Source organism: Dichomitus squalens, assembly GCF_000275845.1.
Source record: "Dichomitus squalens LYAD-421 SS1 unplaced genomic scaffold DICSQscaffold_35, whole genome shotgun sequence".
Lineage (NCBI taxonomy): Eukaryota > Fungi > Basidiomycota > Agaricomycetes > Polyporales > Polyporaceae > Dichomitus > Dichomitus squalens.
In genome coordinates, this window is record NW_006766917.1 from 284699 (window position 1) to 306766 (window position 22068).

General features: G+C 56.4%; 8 protein-coding genes across 8 annotated transcripts; 4 read left to right on the forward strand and 4 right to left on the reverse strand.

The window, feature by feature from the left end:
• The first annotated feature begins 194 nt into the window (after positions 1-194).
• On the forward strand, positions 195-915 carry DICSQDRAFT_90239 (uncharacterized protein). Its single transcript, XM_007368431.1, has 4 exons — positions 195-275; positions 334-463; positions 520-747; positions 810-915. The coding sequence occupies exons 1-4, from the start codon at positions 216-218 to the stop codon at positions 887-889; spliced, it is 498 nt and encodes a 165-aa protein (XP_007368493.1). The 5' UTR covers positions 195-215; the 3' UTR covers positions 890-915.
• A 755-nt stretch (positions 916-1670) lies between these two features.
• DICSQDRAFT_66263 (kinase-like protein) lies at positions 1671-3577 on the forward strand (the record flags this gene model as incomplete). The annotated part of the gene is made up of 6 exons (XM_007368432.1): positions 1671-1869; positions 1974-2287; positions 2342-2599; positions 2654-2752; positions 2800-3155; positions 3217-3577. 6 exons carry the CDS (start codon positions 1671-1673, stop codon positions 3575-3577), a joined length of 1587 nt encoding a protein of 528 aa, XP_007368494.1.
• Positions 3578-4140: 563 nt separating this feature from the next.
• DICSQDRAFT_172670 (dynein heavy chain) lies at positions 4141-8335 on the reverse strand (the record flags this gene model as incomplete). The annotated part of the gene is made up of 13 exons (XM_007368433.1): positions 4141-4575; positions 4625-4722; positions 4777-4906; positions 4966-5169; positions 5224-5343; positions 5403-5533; positions 5594-6167; positions 6220-6297; positions 6356-6522; positions 6572-7141; positions 7201-7656; positions 7719-7988; positions 8041-8335. 13 exons carry the CDS (start codon positions 8333-8335, stop codon positions 4141-4143), a joined length of 3528 nt encoding a protein of 1175 aa, XP_007368495.1.
• Positions 8336-8772: 437 nt separating this feature from the next.
• Positions 8773-10713, forward strand: DICSQDRAFT_109749 (CoA-dependent acyltransferase). The gene is made up of 4 exons (XM_007368434.1): positions 8773-8979; positions 9043-9676; positions 9728-9750; positions 9813-10713. The coding sequence occupies exons 1-4, from the start codon at positions 8834-8836 to the stop codon at positions 10579-10581; spliced, it is 1572 nt and encodes a 523-aa protein (XP_007368496.1). The 5' UTR covers positions 8773-8833; the 3' UTR covers positions 10582-10713.
• Positions 10714-10786: 73 nt separating this feature from the next.
• DICSQDRAFT_182355 (uncharacterized protein) lies at positions 10787-12961 on the reverse strand (the record flags this gene model as incomplete). The annotated part of the gene is made up of 14 exons (XM_007368435.1): positions 10787-11015; positions 11076-11270; positions 11324-11430; positions 11483-11564; positions 11619-11674; positions 11734-11939; positions 11996-12084; positions 12210-12219; positions 12281-12326; positions 12380-12418; positions 12470-12490; positions 12546-12586; positions 12638-12732; positions 12787-12961. Coding segments are annotated over 14 exons (1391 nt in total), but the record flags the coding sequence as incomplete, so codon positions are not given.
• Positions 12962-13663: 702 nt separating this feature from the next.
• Positions 13664-15410, forward strand: DICSQDRAFT_139130 (S-adenosyl-L-methionine-dependent methyltransferase). The gene is made up of 5 exons (XM_007368436.1): positions 13664-14051; positions 14109-14178; positions 14234-14448; positions 14499-14563; positions 14612-15410. The coding sequence occupies exons 1-5, from the start codon at positions 13695-13697 to the stop codon at positions 15381-15383; spliced, it is 1479 nt and encodes a 492-aa protein (XP_007368498.1). The 5' UTR covers positions 13664-13694; the 3' UTR covers positions 15384-15410.
• DICSQDRAFT_162777 (phosphatidylserine decarboxylase) lies at positions 15380-17414 on the reverse strand. The gene is made up of 6 exons (XM_007368437.1): positions 17233-17414; positions 17010-17179; positions 16674-16907; positions 16042-16615; positions 15830-15990; positions 15380-15775 (listed from the first exon to the last, which is right to left on the reverse strand). The coding sequence occupies exons 1-6, from the start codon at positions 17408-17410 to the stop codon at positions 15512-15514; spliced, it is 1581 nt and encodes a 526-aa protein (XP_007368499.1). The 5' UTR covers positions 17411-17414; the 3' UTR covers positions 15380-15511.
• Positions 17415-18505: 1091 nt separating this feature from the next.
• On the reverse strand, positions 18506-20464 carry DICSQDRAFT_172675 (uncharacterized protein; the record flags this gene model as incomplete). Its single annotated transcript, XM_007368438.1, has 5 exons — positions 18506-18685; positions 18791-19226; positions 19304-19540; positions 19595-20021; positions 20341-20464. 5 exons carry the CDS (start codon positions 20462-20464, stop codon positions 18506-18508), a joined length of 1404 nt encoding a protein of 467 aa, XP_007368500.1.
• Between the last annotated feature and the right edge of the window lie 1604 nt (positions 20465-22068).

Consider the following 22068-nt stretch of genomic DNA (forward strand, 5'->3'; position numbering starts at 1 on the left):
TCGTGATGGTCAGTCTCGAGAGACGAGCGTCTCTGTACCCCGGCAAAATGCTGACTAAGCCCGGCTTTCCGTGTATGGTCAGATAATGGGCGCTTATGGGGTTTGTGGCGGGGGAGTGTGGGTTTATCCATTCCACTACCACTCACTCTTGTCTTCTATGCATTCTCTTTCTTCGTGTCTCTGTATTCTACACCGTGTCTCGTCATAGCAGCGTCATGCTGCAGGAACTGTCTCATATGGACCGTATCACACAACTGCAAGATGAGATCCAGCAAGTTCGTCCGCATCTGTCGCAGAAATCCTACCGGAATGCTCACTTGGCCTATCATGCAGTTGCTTACCATAATGTCGAGTACCATTGCATACCTGACTTCCCGTGCAAACTTCATCCAAATCAGCGCGGAGGTCCCGGTCACCAAGTCGCGGAATCCGGACAAGTATGACCAGTCAGATGTGTTCGAAGGTCAGACGCGTATGTTGTCATATTTCCTGTAACTCAATGGGAGTCGCGGAGACTAGCCAATAAGAGGGAGCTCGTGACGGACTTGATAGTGAAGGCGAAGCAGATAGATTATTTGATTCAGTCGCTGCCAGAACCGGATCCGGAGGAGAAGCAGGTATGTTTTTTTCGGTTTCGACCCGTCAGCTGGAGGCCCTTCATCTGCCGGAAGGTCGAGCGTTTACAAGCCCTGGAGGAAGAGATGGCGCAAGCAAATGCCGAGTATGTCCAGGCGGTCAATCGCGCAAGTAAGTTACACAAACGCTGCTGAAGTGTTCCAGCCTCAGTGCTGAGATGTCCCGTTCGCTAGAAAGCTTGCATGCCCAGATATGCGAGGTACTGAGAACTATGCTAGACGAGCCGGATATTGTGCGGGACGAGGCAGGCTGAAATCTTGTTGGACATGAACATGTTGCAATTGTATTTACTAGAGCGAAACCAGAGAGCTGGCGTCAACCAGAGTGTTTACAATTGCATGCAACTGGCTACGTAGCCACGAATGCACACAGTCGCGCGTTCGCTTTCGCAGTTGCAACACAAGCGTGCAGTCGTGTAATCGTGGAGTCGGGTAAGCGACGCTAAGTATCCTATTCCTAGTTCTTAGTGGCCCCTGCAACAAAGCTCTTTCCTTGCGCAATGTAGATCGACTATAATCCAAATGTTCTCTACCATTTATCCAGTTCTCAATGCGCGCAAAACGAGTCTACTCAAGGGCTTTGCAGGATGTATAGACTTTGGCCTTGTCCTTCGCCGAACTCCTGCCGGAGGGCGCTCCAGTTACAACTTACAATAGACGCTCAGTTACATGACTGCGTGGCTGCATACACACAGAGCTTGGCGAGCTTCGCCATCAATCGACTGCGTGAATACGTGGTTACGCAGCCTGCTACGTAGCCAGTTGCGTGAAATCGTAAACGTTCTCGCGTCAACAGGAAGGGACGTGAAAGAAGAGATTGAGTTGAGCGCGTCTATCTCGAATGAATCAACCATGGTTCATATTCCAACATGCCCCATCTCGTCTGCCTTGCCTCTCCTGCTCTCCCCTCTTGAGTTCCCGCCACCGTCTTAGACCTCTTGGGCGATCTAGCCGTGCCTGTGCATTGATCAACCGATGGCGGCGCGATCCAAGCACCCCAATCAGAACGCGTACTCGGAATTGCCCGACATCCACATGAATACCGCGAAAGGAATGACCATCGGCATGTCCGACATCCGCATGGCCACCGCCAAAGGCCTCACCGTCGACAAGGACATCAGGATGGAGACCGCCAAAGCAGGCACCACCATCAGGCAAGGCGCGTTCAAGATGTGGGAGAAGGAGTTGCTCGAGAGCCCGGAGGTCCGTAGAAAGGCTACCGTCGCTCAGCTCTGTGAGTGGTGTCTCCGATCAGTTACCCCGCACTCCGGAGGCGTCATCAGCTCTGGGATTTTCGAATCGGTGACATTGTTCTCATGCGTGGAGGTCGAACTCTAGACTTCCTCGACTATTACTTCAACCTCCTCGGTTACATCGCCGCGCGCAAGGAGCGTCGGGCTAGGTTCGATGAGGACACTGCGAAACGGAACCTCACCCAGGCCGAGTACGCCCAGGAATTCAAGTCCTACCGTGGCTGTGAACGCACCCTCTTGCGCAAGCGTCGAGTCAAGCTCAGGGTCGATCAATTCCAGATCATCGCGCAGGTCGGACAGGGGGGCTATGGCGAAGTCTTTCTCGCCCGCAAGGCGGACACGCGGGAGGTGTGTGCATTGAAGAAGATGAAAAAGCGGACATTGTTCAAGATGGACGAGGTGAGTGTACTCCATGCAGTGGCGCACTCATTCTCCATAACTGAAGTATATTAGGTCCGACATGTTCTCGTCGAGCGTGACATCTTGACTGCCACCAAGACGCCATGGCTCGTCCGCCTTCTTTACGCATTCCAAGACCCACAGCACGTGTATCTCGCGATGGAGTACGTCCCGGGAGGCGACTTCCGGACACTTCTCAACAATGCAGGCGTTCTCAAAGAGGAGATCGCGAGGTTCTATATCAGCGAGATGTTTGTGGCTGTCAATGAGCTGCACAAGTTGGGTTACATCCACCGTGATCTGAAGCCCGAGGTACGTTGTTGTCGCATCTCGTCTGTTGTGAAGAGATTTTTATCTTCCTGCCAGAACTTCCTCTTGGATGGAACAGGTCATGTGAAGCTGACCGATTTCGGTCTGGCAACTGGTGCACTCAACCCACAGAGGATAGAGTCGCTCAGGGTCAAGGTAAAACAGCTCGCAATGCATGGAGTACTCCGCTGAACTCGCGACAGTTAGACCGAGTGAAAGACAACGAGGTGGTCCACTTGTCAACGCTTGAGAGACGATCCATCTATCGTTCGATGCGACAACAAATCCCTCGGTATGCGGACTCGATCGTCGGCTCACCCGATTACATGGCCCCGGAAGTGCTCCGCGGAAAGCCGTACTCGTTCTCTGTCGACTACTGGTCTCTTGGCTGCATCCTGTTCGAGTTCCTTGCAGGCTTTCCGCCGTTCAGCGGCCGCACCCCAGAAGAGACGTGGACGAACTTGGACAAGTGGACGACCGTGCTACGGAGGCCAGAGTACGACGCGCCGGAGGACCAGGTCTTTAACTTGACAGACGTCGCTTGGGACGCTATCACGCGGTGAGTGACACATCCCTAATCTTGGTCTCGAAATGGGCTCAATTACTGTGGCTACGGACAGGCTGATCGCCCATGCCAGTGTGCGGCATGCGACCCTTGGCCAGGTGCGCGAGCACCCGTTCTACGCCGGAATCAAATGGGACGACCTCCGGGGCTCGGATCCTCCTTACGTCCCTGAGCTGACGGGTGAAGATGATACTGGATACTACGACGACTTCACATCGCCGCAGGACATGGAAAAATATGCGGAGGTCATCGAGAAGCAGCGGCACGTCGAGCGTGTCAAGGAGAAGGAGGACCCGGTCTCGCGCGGGGTCTGGGTCGGGTTCACATTCCGCAAGAACGGACCCATGGCGATGGGTGGAGGACGTGCATTCGGAGCGGGTGCTGACGATGACGGGGCGCTCGCTACGATCTTTTAGTCTGTGGGTACTGATGTTGGGTGGCTCCGCCGCGACCAATGCTCCTCGTCGGCAGTAGCTTTCTGCGTTATCCAGCATCCGGTGCTTCAGAGGTTTAGAATTATGTCCTGCAGATGGGACGTAGTGTTGCGTGGCTGGCCTATCTCTTGGAGCTGATTACGAACGAAATGACTTTCCCGAGATGACCACATAAGACGGGTAGTATACAGACATCGATATCCAGGACGATACCCCGTTCGAGTAGGTATGTACTTGCTGTGTTGTATAGAAGGAGGTCCGTAGCCTTGACATGTCTCGAGTGGTCGCGAGCAGCGCTGCACAAGGCTCCAATGTGCGAACGAACACTCGTGGCCTGCCTGATGTAGATCACTTGATCCACTGCAGAAATGCGAATAGCCTCGTGAAATAATGCGGGTATACGACTACATAGGTACAAGCGTATAGTAGAATCATTACGAATCCGTGGATACATGCATGGAAAGACATTGACAGCACAGCATTGTACACAACGCCGAGAGAACACCCGGTCCAACCGAAGCGAAGAGCACCAGCTATCCAAAGGGTTAGAACCTGCGAGGAGGTCCCACAAGACCTTCTATTGATTGATGCTCGAGGTCGTTGCGAGCCTTGAGGATCGCGGCGTGCATCTCCTTCATCGCGTTGCCGAGCTTGACGCCGAACCTGCTCAGGATGTCGCGCTGCCAGGCGTCGTACTTCGCGTTGACACGTGCCTGCACCTGTTCGTAGTCGATGACGCAAACGCCGAATGACTTCTGCGTCTCCGAGGTGTCGAAGGTAGATCGCGCCTTCTTGATCTCGGTGAGAAGCTGTTGCCAATTTGCGAGCGAGTCACCAAGGCGGTTGAAGACGTATTCCGTCTCGAGGTCCCACAAGGACTGGAACTGGAGCCATTTGGCAACGTATTCACGCAACGACTGAACCTTCTGTTCGATCAGTGCGAATGGCTTCTCCAGTGTTGCATCAGGGAACTTCGTCAGCTGTAACACAATCAGTCACTGCCTTGAAATTTCTGTTCATAACACGTACAAGGGAGGTGTATGTGAGATCGGTGGCTGTGTGTCCCTGCATTTGTAGGCCGATCTCGTAACGCGAACTCTGTATCCGTCGTAGACGACACACGGTCCCTAAGAGAAATGTAATTGAGCAAACACTGGCTGCACCAATTTGTATGGACTTACCCAACCACTCGTGCAGCTGCCGGATCCAAATCGCACGAGCATGTTCGATTGGCGGATCCAGGAAGATGACCTGGTTCTGAATACGAATCTCGTGGACGATAGGAGTTAAGACCAGTTGTCCTTCTGCAGACTAGAAAATCGACCAGTCAGGTGGGATTTTGTACAGCCTACAGGTATACGATTGCTAACCTTGTCATCCTTGGCACGCTTATCTCGACGCTTGTTGATCGTTGCAGCTTCTCTCCGGTCGTTATCATCCGCCCGCTCGAACTCACTGCACCACTGCTGGATGACGTGTGTTACGCGCTGGAGGAGGATGCCCTCTATCCGGTGGTCGAGCTCAGCTACCCAATGGTCTAAGTTGGCATAGCCCTCCAAATTCAGTCGATCGATCTAAACCCAGATGATGAGCCAGCGTAACGACAGCATCGATAATACGGTACTCACCGCTGCTTGGATTTTGCTCAAAAGCTCGCGGAATGCTTCTGGCGTGTACGGGCATGTTGACAGCTCCTCGATTGATCGTTGAATATCCTTGTACAAGTCGATGACATTGTTTGTCTTGTCCTGGGGAAGCATACATCATAAGCGAGACGAAGTTAGGTGCCGGAATCGGAGGAAGTCACCTGAAGGATAGAGACGACACTGGCGAACTCCCTGACGAACAGAATATGGCGGTTGTCGCGGGCACCATCGCCAGACACATATCTTGCAGTGTCATACTGGTTGACGAAGTAGTCCCATCGAATATTCATACCTGGATTCGGCGTCTGAGTATCCCCTGTTATGGCCGCACTGGATATATAGCTCGACTTACCCCGCCCAACCATGCGCTGTGCCTCGTTTCGGTATTCCGCGACAAGCCACTCAATGCCCTTGTTCTTCTCGACCAGATCCAACGTTTGTCCATACGTCCGTACAGTCTCCATCAAGCTAACGGCGTGAGGATATACCCGTTTAGCGTCCTTGGCCATGTTCGTGATTGCATGCGGCACCTGGAAATTCTGCCAGAGGAGGTTGCGAACCTCCTTGAAGAGCGTAATGATCTGCGGATCGAAGTTCACTGCGAGCTGGAAGCCACCACCGCGCAAGCGGACGATCTCGAACAGTCGCCCGCCGACGCCCATGTCACGTCGGTTGATGTCGTGCAGCCATGCTTCGTACACAGGCCGGACGTCGAGCTTCTTGCGGAAGGCAGATGACTCGGATTGAAGCTTCTGACCCTCGGCGTACAGCTCCCATCCCTTTCCAAGAACGTCCTCTACACGCTTCATATACGTCTGCAGCTGGCGGTCGATTTGACGCGCCCAAGTGATTGCCCCTGAGATAGGAGGGAGATCGCGCATTTGCGACATGTGGTACGCTTCGGAGAACCGATACTGCGTTTTGAACTAATGGCCGAGTGTGAGCCAGTCCGGCAACGTGGGACGCAGGGAAACCAACCTTGTCGTGCAGACGCTTGATATCCTCCTTTACGGAGTCAATGAGCTGTGTCTGGTACTCCTGAATCGCGCCACGGATCTATACAATTGGAAGTATCAGACATGCGACGCACTATCACGTCTTACAGACCACGTACCTTCGGGCGAACGAAGAGCGCGTTGAACTTCGAGAAAACGCGGAACATCTCATTCGCGTTACGCGCTGTCCCCAGCCTGTCACGCAGACGAGCAATGATCTGGTTCTCGACGCGAGCAACGCGCTCATTATACGCGTTCTCGGCTGCGACCCAGATCTCGCTACCCTCTGTTTGGACGTGAAAACGCAGTCAACGAAATAAGACCGCGTAGCTCACCAGTTGAAACATCGAGGACGTCTATCCGCTTCATGACCTCGTAAGCCTCCTTGACCTCGGCTTCCATGTCCATGCTACCCATCTCCGTACCCACGCCGCTGAGGCCCTTGGTAGGGGCCGTCATGACCGCAAGCTGCTCGTGCTGCTTGCGCCAGTCACGGAGGTAACGGATGCGGTCCTGGAGCTTCGCATGCGCGGGAATGACCTTGATGGGAATGAATTTCTCCTGACGCTTGCGGGTGACCTCACGGGCGACGTTAGTAAACTCCTTCATGTGGTCGTCCCAAGTGCGGAAGATGGCCATGGTCTGAGAGAGCAGACGCTCGAATGTCTCGTACGGCGTGTAGAGCAGACGGTGAGATGTGAGGACGCGGAGAAGCTGGTCATTAAAATCTTTAGAGATCGCTTCGACGAGGGGGAGAGCGCGGCGGATGGGGTAGGGGGACAGCCTGAGCTTGCGATTGATGTGACCAAAGATGAGGACGACTGCTTCCTGGATTTTATCGAGGTCGGTTGCGGATAACAGCTCGTTCAGCGGGAAGTCCTTCATGAGCTGATTGTACTTGTGCACTACGGAGACGTCGCCTTTCAGATGACATGGCCACAGGATCACTCACCGAGTGACTTACCGGTGTCTGTCGCATCCCTCAGACCGGTATCAGCGATAAAACTGACCGTCGCGTGGAAACGCTTCGCATTTCGGAGACAATCCATGACCATGTTGACTTCCTCGCTCCGTAGTTGCGCCTCGATGCCCTCGAGTGCGCGCTCCAAACTAAGCCAAAAGTTGATCTCTTGGGACGCGGTTCCGGAACTGACATCGCGGGTGAGCTTGGTGACGGTCTGGATGGACTTGATCCATTGATTGACGTGACTCTGGAGGGTGTTGAGGAAAGAACTATCGTTGAGCTGCCTGGTGGGGATGTCGGCAATACTTGGCCTTGAACCATTAGCGCGGGCTTGCTCTACAATGCGTTGGATGAGAGGATGGATGACGAGGTGCGTTTCTGGGATTTCGACGTTCTGCTGGAGGTGTAGGAGGGAGAGCTCGAGCTCGGCGAATTTCTTCTTGGTGACGGGGATACCTTCAAACGCCAATGCCAATGAGAGGCCGGCAAAGGATAGGATGCTACTGATTGAGACTGACCCATTTTGCCGTCACCGTCCTTGCCGCCACCACGGGCAGCGGCGAATGCTTCGAAATAGGGCTTCATGGCACTGCTGATGAGGGCATGTAGACTCTCATAGGGAGTCTCATCACTGCCAAAGAGGTTCATGACCTGAAGTTGTGTTGCCAATGGGGATGTAGGATCAAGGAGAGGCCCTCGCTTGATAATTGCAAGAGTGGTGACATGAGAAGGGTCGTAAGTGAGTGTCTGGGTGAGCTTGTAAGAGTATGTGGGTGGGGCGTCCTCGCCTAAAGTCCGTCAATAAGTAAGCACGACGGCGGACAGGCGGGGTTGGCTCACTTTCGTGTTCTTCCTTCTTCTTCACGACATAGATGACGCCGGAGCCCTCTCCTGCAAAGCGTGAGACACGGTCGTGAAAGTCTTCGTCGAAGATGGATTCCAGCTCCTCTGGAGATGCAGCAAGAAGTGGAGGAAGGAGGGAGAGAAGATATGAACGAAAGACTGAGGGATCAAAGGCAATGGCGGGCTCGGAGATGCCGTCGTGAAGATCGCCATTGCCATTGCCGTTGAGAGTGCCATTGGTGCGGCCGATGCCATTGGTTATGGGGGCTAGAGGCGACTCGAGGCCTGCCATTGTTCACTGAGAGTGTCTATTCCACCGGAGAATCTAGACGTCGGACCGGACACAGCTCGTAGAGATTGGAGGAAAGAGGGAAGCCAAGCGATTGCGGGACGCGTCAGATAGTCGCCGAGGAGCGGGGGAGGCGATGTCGAGTGCCACAGACGGTATATATACGCGCCGAAGGAGGCTGGAGGTGAGCTGTGGGCGTGGCGAGCGTCGAACGACAAGCGTCGGACGGTGGTGACGGCGGGGAGGACGGCGGGGAGGGCGGCAGAGAGGCTGATCCAGCTCAAAACGATCTCTGCAAGTTCGGCGTCGCGTGTCGATTGCCAAATTGGGACAGAATCCCAACGCGTCCACGCAGGCGCCCATTGGGATGCAGGGACATGTGAGCACTCTGCTCAGGATGCCTCCCCCGGATCTTGGCTCCTCCTCGTCCGACGTCTTATAAAATCCCAGCTCTGTTTTGAAACCATTCTGCACGCCCGACCACCTTCCAGTCCGAGTCCGATGCTCTTCAGACACCCTGTCGCGCTCGCAACCCGCCGCTCATTACCTCGCGCTCTCTTCCACACTTCACGCGCGTCATACGCCCTTAAACGCTTCAAGCTTGCAGACATCGGCGAGGGTATAACGGAGGTAGAAGTCATCAAGTGGTACGTCCTACTGTACTGCAAGACGAGCTTCGCATTCACGTTGCTCACCTGTCCGGCTGCCAGGAACATAAAGCCATCCACGCCTGTACATACCTTCGAGCCTCTGTGTGAAGTCCAGAGCGACAAGGCTAGCGTCGAGATTACCAGTCCCTATGATGGCATTGTAAAAGAGTTCTTTGTTGAGGAGGGGGCCGTGGCCAAGGTCGGCCAAGACCTATGTACCATCGAAGTCGCTGACGACTCCCCCACCGCTGGCGAGCCCGACTCTGATGCCTCTCACTCGGAGTCTTCCTATGACGCACCTAGAGGTCCTCCAGAGATAGCGCGACCTACACTGTCCGCTGATGTTCCGCTGACAATACAGCATGAACAGGCTCCTCCCCGTCGGCCACACCCTCTGGACCCGAACGCTCCGGAGGAGGCCCGCGCGTCTCATGCCTCTGCTCACGACGTACTCGCGACACCCTCCGTTCGTCAGTACGCGCGCGAGCACAATGTTGACCTTGGCAGATTGGCCCCTGGTAGCGGCAAGGGTGGTCGTATCGAGAAACGCGACATCGACACGTTCTTGAAAGTAGGGGTGATGCAAGGGACGCAGCAACACCATGCCCCGTATCCCGCCATACACCCGGCTGGTCAGGACGTCACCATTGAGCTGAACCGCACTAGGTTCAACATGTGGAAAGCCATGGAGAAGGTGTGTTTGTCAGTTCACGTCTGTGTATTGAATGCTTAACAATCGTTGTAGAGTCTTGCTATCCCGCAATTCAGGTAGGCTTTAGTCTGCTGCGCAACAGCCCTTCGATGCCCACCCGCTGATATGACCTTGACAGCTGCTCCACGAGCCTCGACATCACGGAACTGCACAACATCATTCCCACTCTGAACGCTCACATCCCCAAGCATTACCTCCCGCCATCCTCCCGGCCCAACCCCGAGTCCCAAGTCATCTCCCCCGCGTCCTTCTACGCCCCTCCAGTCCCCCCAGAGGTCCCCTCGTCCGGCCAGTACACCCGCCTCACCTACCTCCCCATCCTCCTCAAGACCCTCGCCAAAGCGATGCACGAATGGCCGCTCTTCCGCTCGTCCATTGCCTCCAGCCCCGGGGCTAGCGCCGACGGCACGAGCAAGCCGACGATGACCCTCCGCCCGCACGCGGACATCAGCATCGCGCTCTCGACGCCGACCGGGCTGTATACGCCCACGATCCAGGCGGTCGACGCGCAGAGCGTGTACGCGCTCGCGTCGCAGCTCAGGCACATCTCGCACCTGGGCAGGCAGGTGCCGTGCGCGCTCACCCCGAGGGAGATGCCGAAGCGGGGCGGGACGGTGAGCGTGTCGAACGTGGGCGGGATCGGCGCGGTCGAGAGCGCGGCGCCGGTGTTGGTCCCTGGCGGGGGCGTTGCGATCGTCGCGATCGGGAGGGCGAGGTGGGTGTGGGATGTGGAGAGGGGCGATGGGAAGGGCGAGAGGAGGTTGAGGGTCGGCGTCAGCTGGTCGGCGGATCATCGTGTCGTGGAGGGCGCGGAGCTCGTTGCGTTCATGGAGACTTGGAGGAGCTGGGTCGAGGCACCGCAGAGGCTCATTGCTGACAGCGTATGAGTGCGACGTTGGGGACTCGACGTGCAAGCTTCACGACTGGATCAGATGCTGCCCTAATCAGACTGTACATCACTGCACTTTGTACACCACAAGGTCAATACAGATGCTTGAGCCTTGCAGCGAACGAAATACTTGACGTCAACAGCGATAGCGATACGATTATGCGATGATACAGTTGAACAATCTAGGCTGTTGTGTGGATGCTCTACTTATTCCCGTTGGGACTCCCGACAATCACGCTCCCGTACTGAGGGTTCAAGTTCGATATGCGGCGCTGGGAAGCAGGCTGGGGCGACACGCTCAAAAGCGCGCCATCGGACTCGGCCCCTCCTCGGTAAAGAGGCATCGGACTTTGGTTTCGGCTGCCCAGCAACGGCGTGCGATCGCCGACTTCCGGGAGGGAGTTCGCGCGGCCGACGCGGTATTCGACGATACTGGGAGACCGAGGTCAGAGGCGGCGGCGGTCAGCACGACGGGCAGCGAACGAGACGCACCCTTTCATGACGGCAGCGTTTTTCATGCGCGAGGCGCGACGCTTCGAGACGTTGTCTTCGTAGCGGTCGGTCTCGTCGACGATCTCTTCGGAAATGATCTCCTCGATGATGTCTTCGAGGGTGATCACGCCGATAGCCCCACCCTCGATGCCGGGTGTACGGCTGAGCAGGAGCAGGTGGGCACGCCCGGTTTGGCTGAACGAAGAGTCAGCACGAGCCATTACAGTCGTGATCGACTACCTGCGTACAAGTAGTCCAAGGCCTGGAAGCAGTTGATGGTTGGCGGGGCTTCCGGTAAAAGCGAGAGCGGAAGTTCTGAAACAGGGATGGAGCTGGAAGGATCGTAGACGGACAACTGGCAGTTCAGTCAGGACGGAGGCTACAGTCAGCAGGGAACCGAAGTTCACCATTTTAACGAGGAGAATGCCAATAAAGGTGAGGGGATGTCCGGGTTTGTGGACGGGAATGCGAGAGTAACCACTCCGCAAGCTAGAAGTGTGTCGGCGTCAGGCTCGAGATGGGAACGGAAGAGGCGAAGCGCACAGCCAATCGACGGTAGCGTGATCCAGAACACGGTCGGCACTAATTGTGACAACATCCTGAAAAAAGCTAGGTTTCAGCCACCCCAGCTGTGTGAGTGGAGTGATGACCGACTGACCTCCATGGGGGTCATAATCTGCTCGACCTTCTTGTTATTCAGTTCGAGAACGCCGTTTAGTATGCTGATCTCGTCGTCGCGGAGCGGTTCCTCGCCTTGCCGGTGGAAGGCAAGGAAAGAGCGAAGTTCCGCTTTCTTATATGTATGGGTCTCGTGGGTTCCGAGAACGTAGTCGAGCAGCTTGGCAATAGGCCAGGCGATAGGTGCTTGGGAGGGATATGTTAACGTCATTGGTAGGCGCTTGAAGATGAAAGGGGCTGACCGAAGAGATACATCATAGTGAGGACGATGGGCGTACACGACGCGCCTACCGAAAGGCCATAACGGACACTGACAGCCTGTGGGATGATTCTGGTGTTTTGGTCGTCAGAGGACAGAAAGTGAAAGCACTGTGCCGAGGAATTCTTACTCTCTAGAGGAGAGGGGGGGACAGCGTTAGCATGAAGTCGTGCAGTATGCCTTTCATGCTGACATACCCGAAGATGACTATGGAAGCAAGAAGAGACCGTCAACCCGGCATAGGATGGATGGTGAGTGGAGTACGTACCAATCATGGTAGTTGAGATAACTACTGCGGCAATGCCACCACCGAGCTGAAGGCGGGAAGGTCGGAAATAGAGCGAGACACTTGGCAGTGGAAACTCACTGCGCTATCCAAGAAGATAGGCAAGCTCTCATTGACAATCTATGGGTAATGGCTGAGGAACAACCCCATGTCGTGAGGTACAGAACGTACGACGTTTCCAAGCAGCAAGACCTGAATGCGACGTGATGAAACAGGAAGAGAGCTAGAGGAGAGAGGGTGGACGTACGACAAGGACCCAGTGGCGGCCTTTGCGAAGTAAGCTAAGAACTGTACGAGAGTCAGAGCGGCAGGTAAGGGCAGTAACACTGGGATTCAGACCCTTTTGTGCATTCTTGCGTTCCTTTGGATCGTCGGAGGAAGTGGAGAGAACGCGGAGATGAAGTTCGTCGAGGCCCATTAGGCCGAGAGTTAGACTGCAGAACATATGAATACCACGGGAAAGGAGGGCACGGGTGAGAGGGACACACCCGGCAAAGACGCCGCCTAGGAGTACAAGTCCGATGCTGAGGACGACTTTGTACCAAAACTCAGGAGAGCCGAATTCCTCGCCGGGTTCATCAGAGCCATCTGGGAGGTTGAGAGGGAGGGATGGAGAGGGATGGGAGGAGGGAAGGAAAGACAGCAGGAGATGCAATAGCATGCCGTGTGGAAGGGAAAAGTCAAGAGAGCGGGGAAAAGGAGGAGGAGGAGGAGAGTAGTTAACGAACGGGGTGCGAGTGTCTCCGCACCGCGAAGCCGAAGCGCGTCACGTCTGTCGTCACGTGCCTCGCGTCATGCTGAAGAGACACGTGCGCCTGTGGTAGGAACGCCATGAATTCATGCGGCGGCCACCATTTTCAGCCAACGCAGGTCTCAGCCTCAGCCTCCACACACTCCTCCGTCAAGCTTGTTCTCGAGATCTCTCTTCAGTCCCACTTGCTCACTGTCTCTCTGTGCACCCACCACCAGCGAGCTTCCTTGTTTCTCGTCTCCGCTCGACGCACATCATGGCCACCGCTCATCCTCGCTCCCGCTCATCCACCCCCTCCACACAGCCGCCCGAAAAGAGACCGCGGCTTGACGACCCTCCCGTATCAGATGCCGTCTCTGTCCAAGACGCCGCGGAAACCTGCCAAGCCTCTCCAAGCACGAGCAAGAAGACCCCCAAACAGAAGAAGAACAAGAAGAATGCTCGGCGCCTTCCAGACCCCTTCTCTTCCGACGACATCCTTACGAGAGAGGTCATCGCTCTTCTCGGCCAAGACTATGTCCAGTCTCTTACGGCTCAGAAAATGGACTGGGACGCTCCATTTGAGCAATTCACACACCTCGACCTGACCGTATCCCGCATCTCTCCTTCCACAGGTCAGTCCCGCGCGTTTCTCCGGACCGCTTCATGCGCATACTCTGCCATCTATCTGCCTTGGCTCCTGTTCATACACAACCAATCGTTTTCCCTTCGCGCTTCTTGACATGGACCGGTAAAGCTTGGCTGCCTAGGACCACGTCTCATGATCCTTCCTGTCCCTGCCCAGGCGAATCCCTCTCCGTCGCAGAGTCCAATGGCAAAAAATGGGTCATCGTCACTCCCCTCTCCCTCCCCGGCGAGCGCATCCGCGCACGCGTCTACCGACATTCCCGTCTGCATTCTCATGCCGATCTCGTCGAGGTCGTCCAGTCCAACTCAGAGTGGAGGGACATGTCCCGAGTGCAGTGTCGGTACTTCGGCAAATGCGCCGGCTGCCAGTATCAGGTCAGTTCCAGATGGGTTATTGGGTGAACTTGGTCTCATCTCGGCCGTCTTACTCAGATGCTCTCCTACGAGAAGCAGCTCGATCTAAAGCGTGATACCGTAGTCGAAGCATACAAGAACTATTCCAGCGAGTTGAGCCTCGGCAATACGCTTTGCGTCATAATCTAACACGTAGCACTCAGGTATACCTCCAGAACTCGTCCCTCCAATCCAGCCCACCATTGGGTCGCCGTTGCAATATGGTTACAGGACCAAATTGACCCCTCATTTTCAACGTCCCCCCTTCTCTTTCCAAAAGTCGCAGAAGCGTGGGGAAGCTCCAGTGGTAGAAGGCAAGCCTGATTGGCTCAAAATCGGTTTCCACGAGGTTGGCACCAGACATGTCATGGATATCGAGGTTGATCTATCGTTCTATGCTCTGACGGCCTTGTCTGATCTAAGCGGTAGGGATGTCCTATCGCTACGCCTGTCATAAACAAGGCCCTTGGCCCAGTTAGAGACAACGTCATCAAGTACGCCCCTCCGCGTCTTTGACGAGCACGATCTAACACCTCGATCAGAAACATCGCTAAGTTCAAGAATGGCGCGACGCTGCTTCTACGCGATTCTCTAGCAATCGAGTCTTCTAGGGACGACGAGCCAGTCGCATCCGGCTCCACAACGACAGAGGATGGCCATATATGTGTCACGGACCAGAAGGGCTCCGTGCGAGAACGGGTAGGCGACATGTTCTTCGAGTACACCGCTGGCACCTTCTTCCAGAACAACAACTCCGCCCTGGTCCCGCTTACGTCGTATGTACGCGACGCTGCGTTTCCCGCTACCGACGCCTCAGAAGGCGCTGCGAAGCCTACCCACCTGGTCGATGCGTATTGCGGGAGCGGACTCTTCTCTATCATGCTCGCGCCCCATTTCGACAAGGTCGCCGGTATCGAGCTCTCGGCGGAGTCGATCCGCGCCGCACAGCGCAACGCGGAGCTGAACGCGCTCTCGACGGAGAAAGTCTCGTTCATGGCCGGGGACGCCGCCAACATCTTCGAGACCGTCCAGGAGTTCCCTCGGGACCGGACGGTGCTCATCATCGACCCTCCGAGGAAGGGGACCGACGACCGCTTCATCGAGCAAATGGTCGCCTTCGGCGCGAGCACAGTTGTCTACGTTAGCTGCAATGTGCATACCCAGGCGCGCGACGTCGGTCGGATGCTGAAGAGGAGCGACGACAAGGCACAGGCGGAGGGTGGCAAGAAGTATGTGCTGGAGAGCTTGCGCGGGTTGGATCTGTTCCCTCAGACGGCTCATGTGGAAGCTATCGCTGTCCTGAGGCTCATGTAATGACTCATTAGTTTACTATTAATGTACACCTCGAGTTGAATCGATCTGGGCCGCGTAGCGTTAGGTCCATCTGGTCTAAATAGTAGCGTGACATGACATCGTCCGTCGTAGTATCCGTAAGTGCGCTCTCATTGGGGAGCGCTTTCTTCCGAAGAAGTGGTGTCTCCCAACCTTTGGCCCACCTTGACCTTTTGGCCCGCGCTGACGAAGAAGTCGAAGTTGTGCGGCGCCTCGAAGACGAGGACGATGGTGCTTCCAAGGCAGAAGCCGCCCATCTCCTCGCCTTTGACGAGCGGCTGGCCGTTGAGGATCGGGGACGCGGCCGAGTAGACGGCTTCCGTGAAGGTCCCTACTGGATGCTCTCTACGCGAGCCCACGTTGGTGCGCAATGCCTGGGATGACATCAATAGGTGGTTCATGGTAAAAGTGAGACATGCGCGATGCACCTGGTCAAAATTGATCTTGATGCTACCGACGTTCGTCGCGCCGACAGGGACCATGCTGAAGAATCCGTACTTCCACCGGCCAAGGAGGGCGACCCGCTCGTTCAGCACGAACAGGTTCTCCAGCCTTTTCGCCATCCAGGGCGATACCGAGAAGAGGTCGCCTGAAGGACAGGTCAACACGACACGATCCTTCAGATGACAATATTACGTACCGACAAAGTGTCGCCTGCGTTCTACCACCCACGCAGCAGGGCTGTGGAAACGGTGATAATCGCCAGGGGCGAGGTAGATGACGATGAAGAACGTGTCGTTCCCTGGCTTCGTCCGCACGCTGGTGAAGCTGTCCCTACGCGCTGCGGTGGGACGCAGGCCAACCTCCGAGGCCATGCTCACATCTTGCGCGACAGTCTCCGGGAGCGTCTGGTCGCGTGGTACGGACGCATCTACGCGCTCCCCGTGCTTCTTGGCCGCTGTGCCTGTTTGCGCGGCGCCGTCCGTGTGAGTATGAGGCGCTTCGGCGGTGGGGGTTGACGTGCCGGATGATGACGGGGTAGGCGTGCCGAGAAGCTCGTGCAGACTATACTCGATGCCATTAATGTCAGCGAAGTGGCGGTGGTTCACCTCGTCCATCTTCTGGTCAGGGAACTCGACCGCCGTCACAGCTGGGGTCCCTGGACGTGCCAAGCCGAGAAGGGCGTCGAGGGAGTAGGTGCTCCCCTTGACTTGCTCAATCCGACCGTCTTTGATCACTCCAAAATGGAGCACGCGACCATCGGCTGGGCTGACCTGCACGTCGCGCACGGTGAGGACGCAGCACGGTGCAAAGAGGATATACGAATCATACCAGGACCGCGTCGGCGACCGGCCGTGCGCCATCCTTGAGCTTTCTGTAGAAAAACTCTCCGAGACTGGCGTACTGTGTGAGGTCTTGAGGGTCGATCTCTTCCAGGTTGCATCCGAATACGCTAGCGTATATACGGAAGCCGATGGGACGAAACCATACGGGGAGCTCGAGGGAGTTGAGGTAGCCCCACACGCGAGACATGTTCCTCAAAGGCAGCGCCCCAATGACGTGAACCTGACAATTGAATGAGCTGCAATGCAGACATGTCGAAGGGCAAAGGACGTGGATTCGACGGCCAGCGGGGGGTGATGTAGAGCAAAAGGGTAGAGCACGTACATGCCAGGGACCTTTCAATCGAATAACCTCGTTGCCGTCATCGTCTACTACGACCTCCCGTGCTGTCGACTTCTTGCGATACTGCAAAACGACGAGAAGGAGTGCGCCAGCAGCTATGGGGAGTGGGTACCATTTCGTAGGGGTGTTTTGCCATGCCTCAACAAGCCGTTCTGTTCGACACGGTCAAAAGTGAGGAACGCGTACAGCGAAGTGCGAAGCTCACTGTAAAGTGGTACATGCGATCCGGTGGAGTTGTCATAGTTGTTGCGAGCATCATGAGAGAGTAGCCTGAGGGTTGAGGTTCGCAAGAAGGTCCCAGAACGCGCGAGGTGGCTTTTGAAGGCGGCCCTCCGAGAGAGCAGCGTAGAGAATGGCGACGACTTATGTTGCGTGAATTTCATCCTCCACCATGGCCAGCGTGCGTTCGGACAAGTCCAAGGGTGTTCGCCCAAATCACCTGGCGGAGATCCAGATCTAGATCGCTAGTTTCCACGATGTCTTCGGAATAACTAGCGCCAACCAGGGGTAAGACCATCATCAGTAGTCTCGTGACCAGACGTTCGGAGTGTGAAGCGGATGCGAAAAAACCGGAAGCATCCGGGCTCCTGAACGTCTGGTGGAATCACCCCCGTGACTCCCCCATCGGTGACATGTGTCACATACCGACGCCCCGTCTGGGCAGTCCGAGAATGTCGGAGGGCGCCCTTGGTGCGCGATGCAGCGCCGCGCTGTCGTTACATGCTTGCGATACCTCCTGTACTGTCCACAATGGCTCCCTAATGTTACACTGAAGTACTAACACAAGTCTATCCAGACTTATCACGCGGACTTATCCAAGTACGTGGTGTAGCACACGGGGGAGAGAGTATCGCACAAGTCCCTAGATTGAGGGATATAGGGATACAGGAGGTAACGAAGAGGAGAACAGAAGTGGGTAGCCTCTACCGACTACAGGCCTCCTTATATACTATGGGGTACCGACGGTATTAGGAAGAGAAAGGTAACCGACCAAAGTGGGGAGGTATGAGGAGACTGTAAAGGAACATGTCTGGTCAAGGCTGGGCCCGGTATGGTACACGACCTAGATCAGGGTCCTGTGATATAACCGAAAGGGGATAGAGGCGGGACAGGGTCCTGAGTCTAGGTCAGGGTCGGGTAATGTAACCAAAAAGGGAAAGGGGCGCGACAAGGGTCGGGGTCTGGGTCAGGGTAAAGTAACGTAACCGAAAAGGGAAAGGGTCAGGGTCGGACTCAGGGTCCGGTCATATAGACGGAAGGGGAAATATTAAGGGAGAGGGCCGGGACTAGGAACACAGTCGTCAGGGGGCGGAATGGGGGGTGGTAGTGTACAGGCGGACGACAGGGGAACGGGAGGGTAAACATAGGTCGCCGGGAACAGGAAGGGGGGTGGAGTGTACACGAGGACGACGAGAAGGAGTAGTCCAATAGAAAAAGATAGGGGGTGGGGCGTACCAACGGTAACATTACCCCCGTTTCTAAGCACGATCGTCCCGATCGTTCAAATCCAAGTCCGGCTCCGTGAGCGGTGATGAGGGCGCTGGCGGGTACCAGAGGTCAATGTTCAAGCCGGGATCAATGGGGTTGAAGTAGCCCCTGGCGATGAAGGTAATGGCGCAGGACGATGACAGTGCGATGGGTGAGGAGGCGGCGGGGGGCTATGGGGAACGGGACGAAGGATTAGCTGGGGTGGGGCGCATGAGACAGAAAGGGGCGGGGATGGCATCAGCAGGGATGTCATGGACAACAGTGGGCGGAGATACGGGGGAGGGGCTGCGTGAACGGAGGACCTCCTCGACGGGTGCGGCGGGTGTGGCAGGGGTGGGTGGAGGGGAGTCGCCGTAGCCGGAGACGTCGAGGATCTCGTCGTCGTAGAAGTTCCCCCACACACTGCGGTGGAGGTCATTCCCCGACGTGTTGTTGTAGAGGCGCACGGCGTGTCTGTTCCAGTACTGACGGACCGAGACGGGGATGTTGCGGACGTCGTATGCGTCAACGAGGTTGTCGGCTGCTTCTCTCCATACCTTGTGGTCGGTTACGCGGGCGGCGGGGTTGCGTGCCTGGATCATCGCCCGCAGGAACCCCAGGTACTGAGTCTCCGTGAACCGTCCACTGGGGTGAAGGTTGTCGCTCAAGACACCGATGAGGTAGGCGTTGTCGATACCAGGGATTTGCTCCCACCGCTCGTCCCAGGCGTAGCTCCAGAGTTGGACCTCAAGGAGAGCCGTCCCGTTGAGGTGTCCCGAGACTCGCCACTCCCAAGGGTGTCCGCTAACGTGACGGGGTTCTTCTGGCCCGATTTGCCAGCCGTCCGGGAGTCGCTCGTCGTAGAGGAGGGCCCCCCGTATGCTGGGTGGCCCAGGAGGGGCGTCCAATAGTGGACTGTGGTGGGGCCCGGGGCGGGGGTGGGGTACGGGGGGGTGCAAGGGGTGCGTTGGCGAAGTGGCGGGGTTGGAGGGTCAGGGGGCACAGACAGGGTGTCGGGGTCGGTGGTGTCGGTGAGGTCGCCTCCGCTGATGGTGCCAAGGACCGTTCAGACGGCCGAGGTCGGCCACTCCAGGGGTGACGCAGGGTCGACAACCATGGCAAAGGGGGGTTCGTTCTCATCGACGGGGCTTGGAGAGTAGGGGGTGGGGCTGGGAGAGCGGGGAGAAGGGCGCGTACGGGTTGGAGGGGGTGCGCCGGAGCGTAGGCGAGCGGGCATCGGGCGGAGGTGCTGCGGTGTTGGGGAGGGGGAGTTGCGGGGTGGAGGGGAGCAGCGCGGAGGTTGTATAGGGGGGGACCACTCCATGTCGGCCTCGTTCATGGGGACGTTCCCCCAGTCAGTGTTGCTCCAGTCGACATTGGTGTCGCCCCATCCGGAGATGTCGGCCGGATTTCCCCATTCCGGGGCGGGCAGAGGCAGGGTGGGGGGGATAGGTGAGGCGGCGTGGCTGTCGTTGTTGGCGATGACATGCTCCAGCCAGGTCCGCTCGTGTTCGTGGTCAACCTGCTCTATGTGATTGACGAGGTCAGCGATGAGGAAAAGATGATGGGGGGCGCAAACAATATTTAAGGCGTGGTCTGGCAATCGTCGTGGCCCGCAGCTGCGAGACGGTGTCGTAGGCCCGTCGTTGGCCAGACAGGTCGGTGAGCTTGCCTACGTCCCAGTCGAGGGTCCGGAGATGGGTGAGGGTGACGACCGACTCGCCATAGATGGCCCGGGCATGAAAGGCGGGCGGGACGTCCCGGAATCACCATTCCAGGACGTTGCACAACTCCGGGTTGGGTTGGAGAAGGAGCCACCCAACGTATTGGCATTGGGAGGTCTAACCGTATCCAGCGATTTCGTTGCCGGGCAGGCGGAGGAAGGAGAGGTGGAAGTCGTGGTCGAGGAACCACTGGGGGGTGGGGACGTCTTCGGGGGCAGCGCGGTAGGTGGAGGCGAGTTGGGGCATGGTGTGGATTGGTGGGAGAGCGGAGTGGGTTGGGGTCGTTCCCTAGAGTTGCTGTTGCTTCTTGTACTTGGTGAGGAGCTTCGGCGCATTAGTCATCTCCTTCCCGGAAACCCACGAGTTTTCGCTGCTAGGCCAGCCCTTCCAAGAGACGAAGTATTGATAGCCTTTCCCACATTTCTGATGGGCTAAGATGGCCTCGACTTCCCACTCTTCTTCGCCCTCTACGGTTTCCGGAGGCGGTCTGGGGTAGTCTGGACCGTGTTCCTTGGTGACTCGATAAGGCTTGAGTAGATTCACATGGAAGACGTCATGGATCTTCCAGGCCTTAGGGAGTTTTAGCCGAACTGTGACTGGACCAGTGATCTCGTCGATCTCAAAGGGTCCTTCCCTTTTCGGGGCTAAGTTTCGGTGGGGATAGGGGAGTCTGAGATTGGTTGATTCGAGGAGGACCCTGTCGCCTTTCTTGAACGTGACCGGCTTGGTTCCAGCCCTTCGGGCCATGATCTCCGCTGCTCAATTGTGCGCGGCTTCCGCGTTGGCTCTGTCTTCGAGGAGTTGCTGGATTCGTTCTTCTGCACTTGGATGCGTGGATGGAGAGAGGGAGTTGGGGAATACATCGGGGTTGTAGCCCATGATGAGTTCGAACGGAGACTTGCCCGTAACAGAGTGCTTGCGTTGGTTGTGGCAGAACTCAAAGGCGGGGAGTTTGTCTGACCAGCTGTCCGGGTCGTTGAGGCAGTAGATGCGCAGAGCCAAGTCGATCTCCTGGTTGACCCGTTCTGTCTGTCTGTCCGTCTGAGGGTGATACGCCGTGGATTGGGGAGTCTTGACTCCTACAAGTCGTTGCAGTTCTTGGAAGACCCCGGACGCGAACTGGGGTCCTCGGTCGGATATGATCCTCTGAGGGGCTCCAAACCGTTTGTAGACATCTCGGAACAGTAGTTCGGCTGCTTCCAAGGCGGTGACATTGATAGTGCAGGGGGTGATGACTGCACCCTTGGTGGTGTCGTGATCTACTACCACTTGAATGGCATTGAATCCGTTGGACGTTGGAAGGCCCGTGATGTGATCCATGGTGATGACTGAAAACAGCCGCGTGTTCCCTGCGTGGGGAATAGGCATGGCAGGAGCTTTCACGGGGTGGGTGTTAACCTTGGATCCTTGACAGATGGCGCATCCCTGCACAAATTTGCGGATGAAGTTTTCCATCCCGCCCCAACTATACTGGCGTGAGACGAGTCCAGTGTTCTGGTCCTGTCCGGGGTGGCCCATTACTGCCGGGTCGTGATGTATCTGGACAATGTCGCGTCGTAGGTTTTCATTTGGAGGTATGTAGATCTTGCCCTGGTACTTGGCAACTCCATCGTCCAGCTTCCAGTCTTCAGGTTTGCCGTACGGAGGTGGCCTGACAAGGGTTAGACGTCCATGACAGCTAGTCTGTACCACCTTGGTGTCTTTCCGGGTGGTGTCCTTGATTCGTAGCAGTAGATCATCAGTGACAGCTCGAATAAATACCCCGTCATCTAAGATGACAACGTCCTCGTTGTCATGCTTCCCATCCGCATGGTCGGGGCGGCGGGACAGGGCGTCGGCTTGGGTCAAGG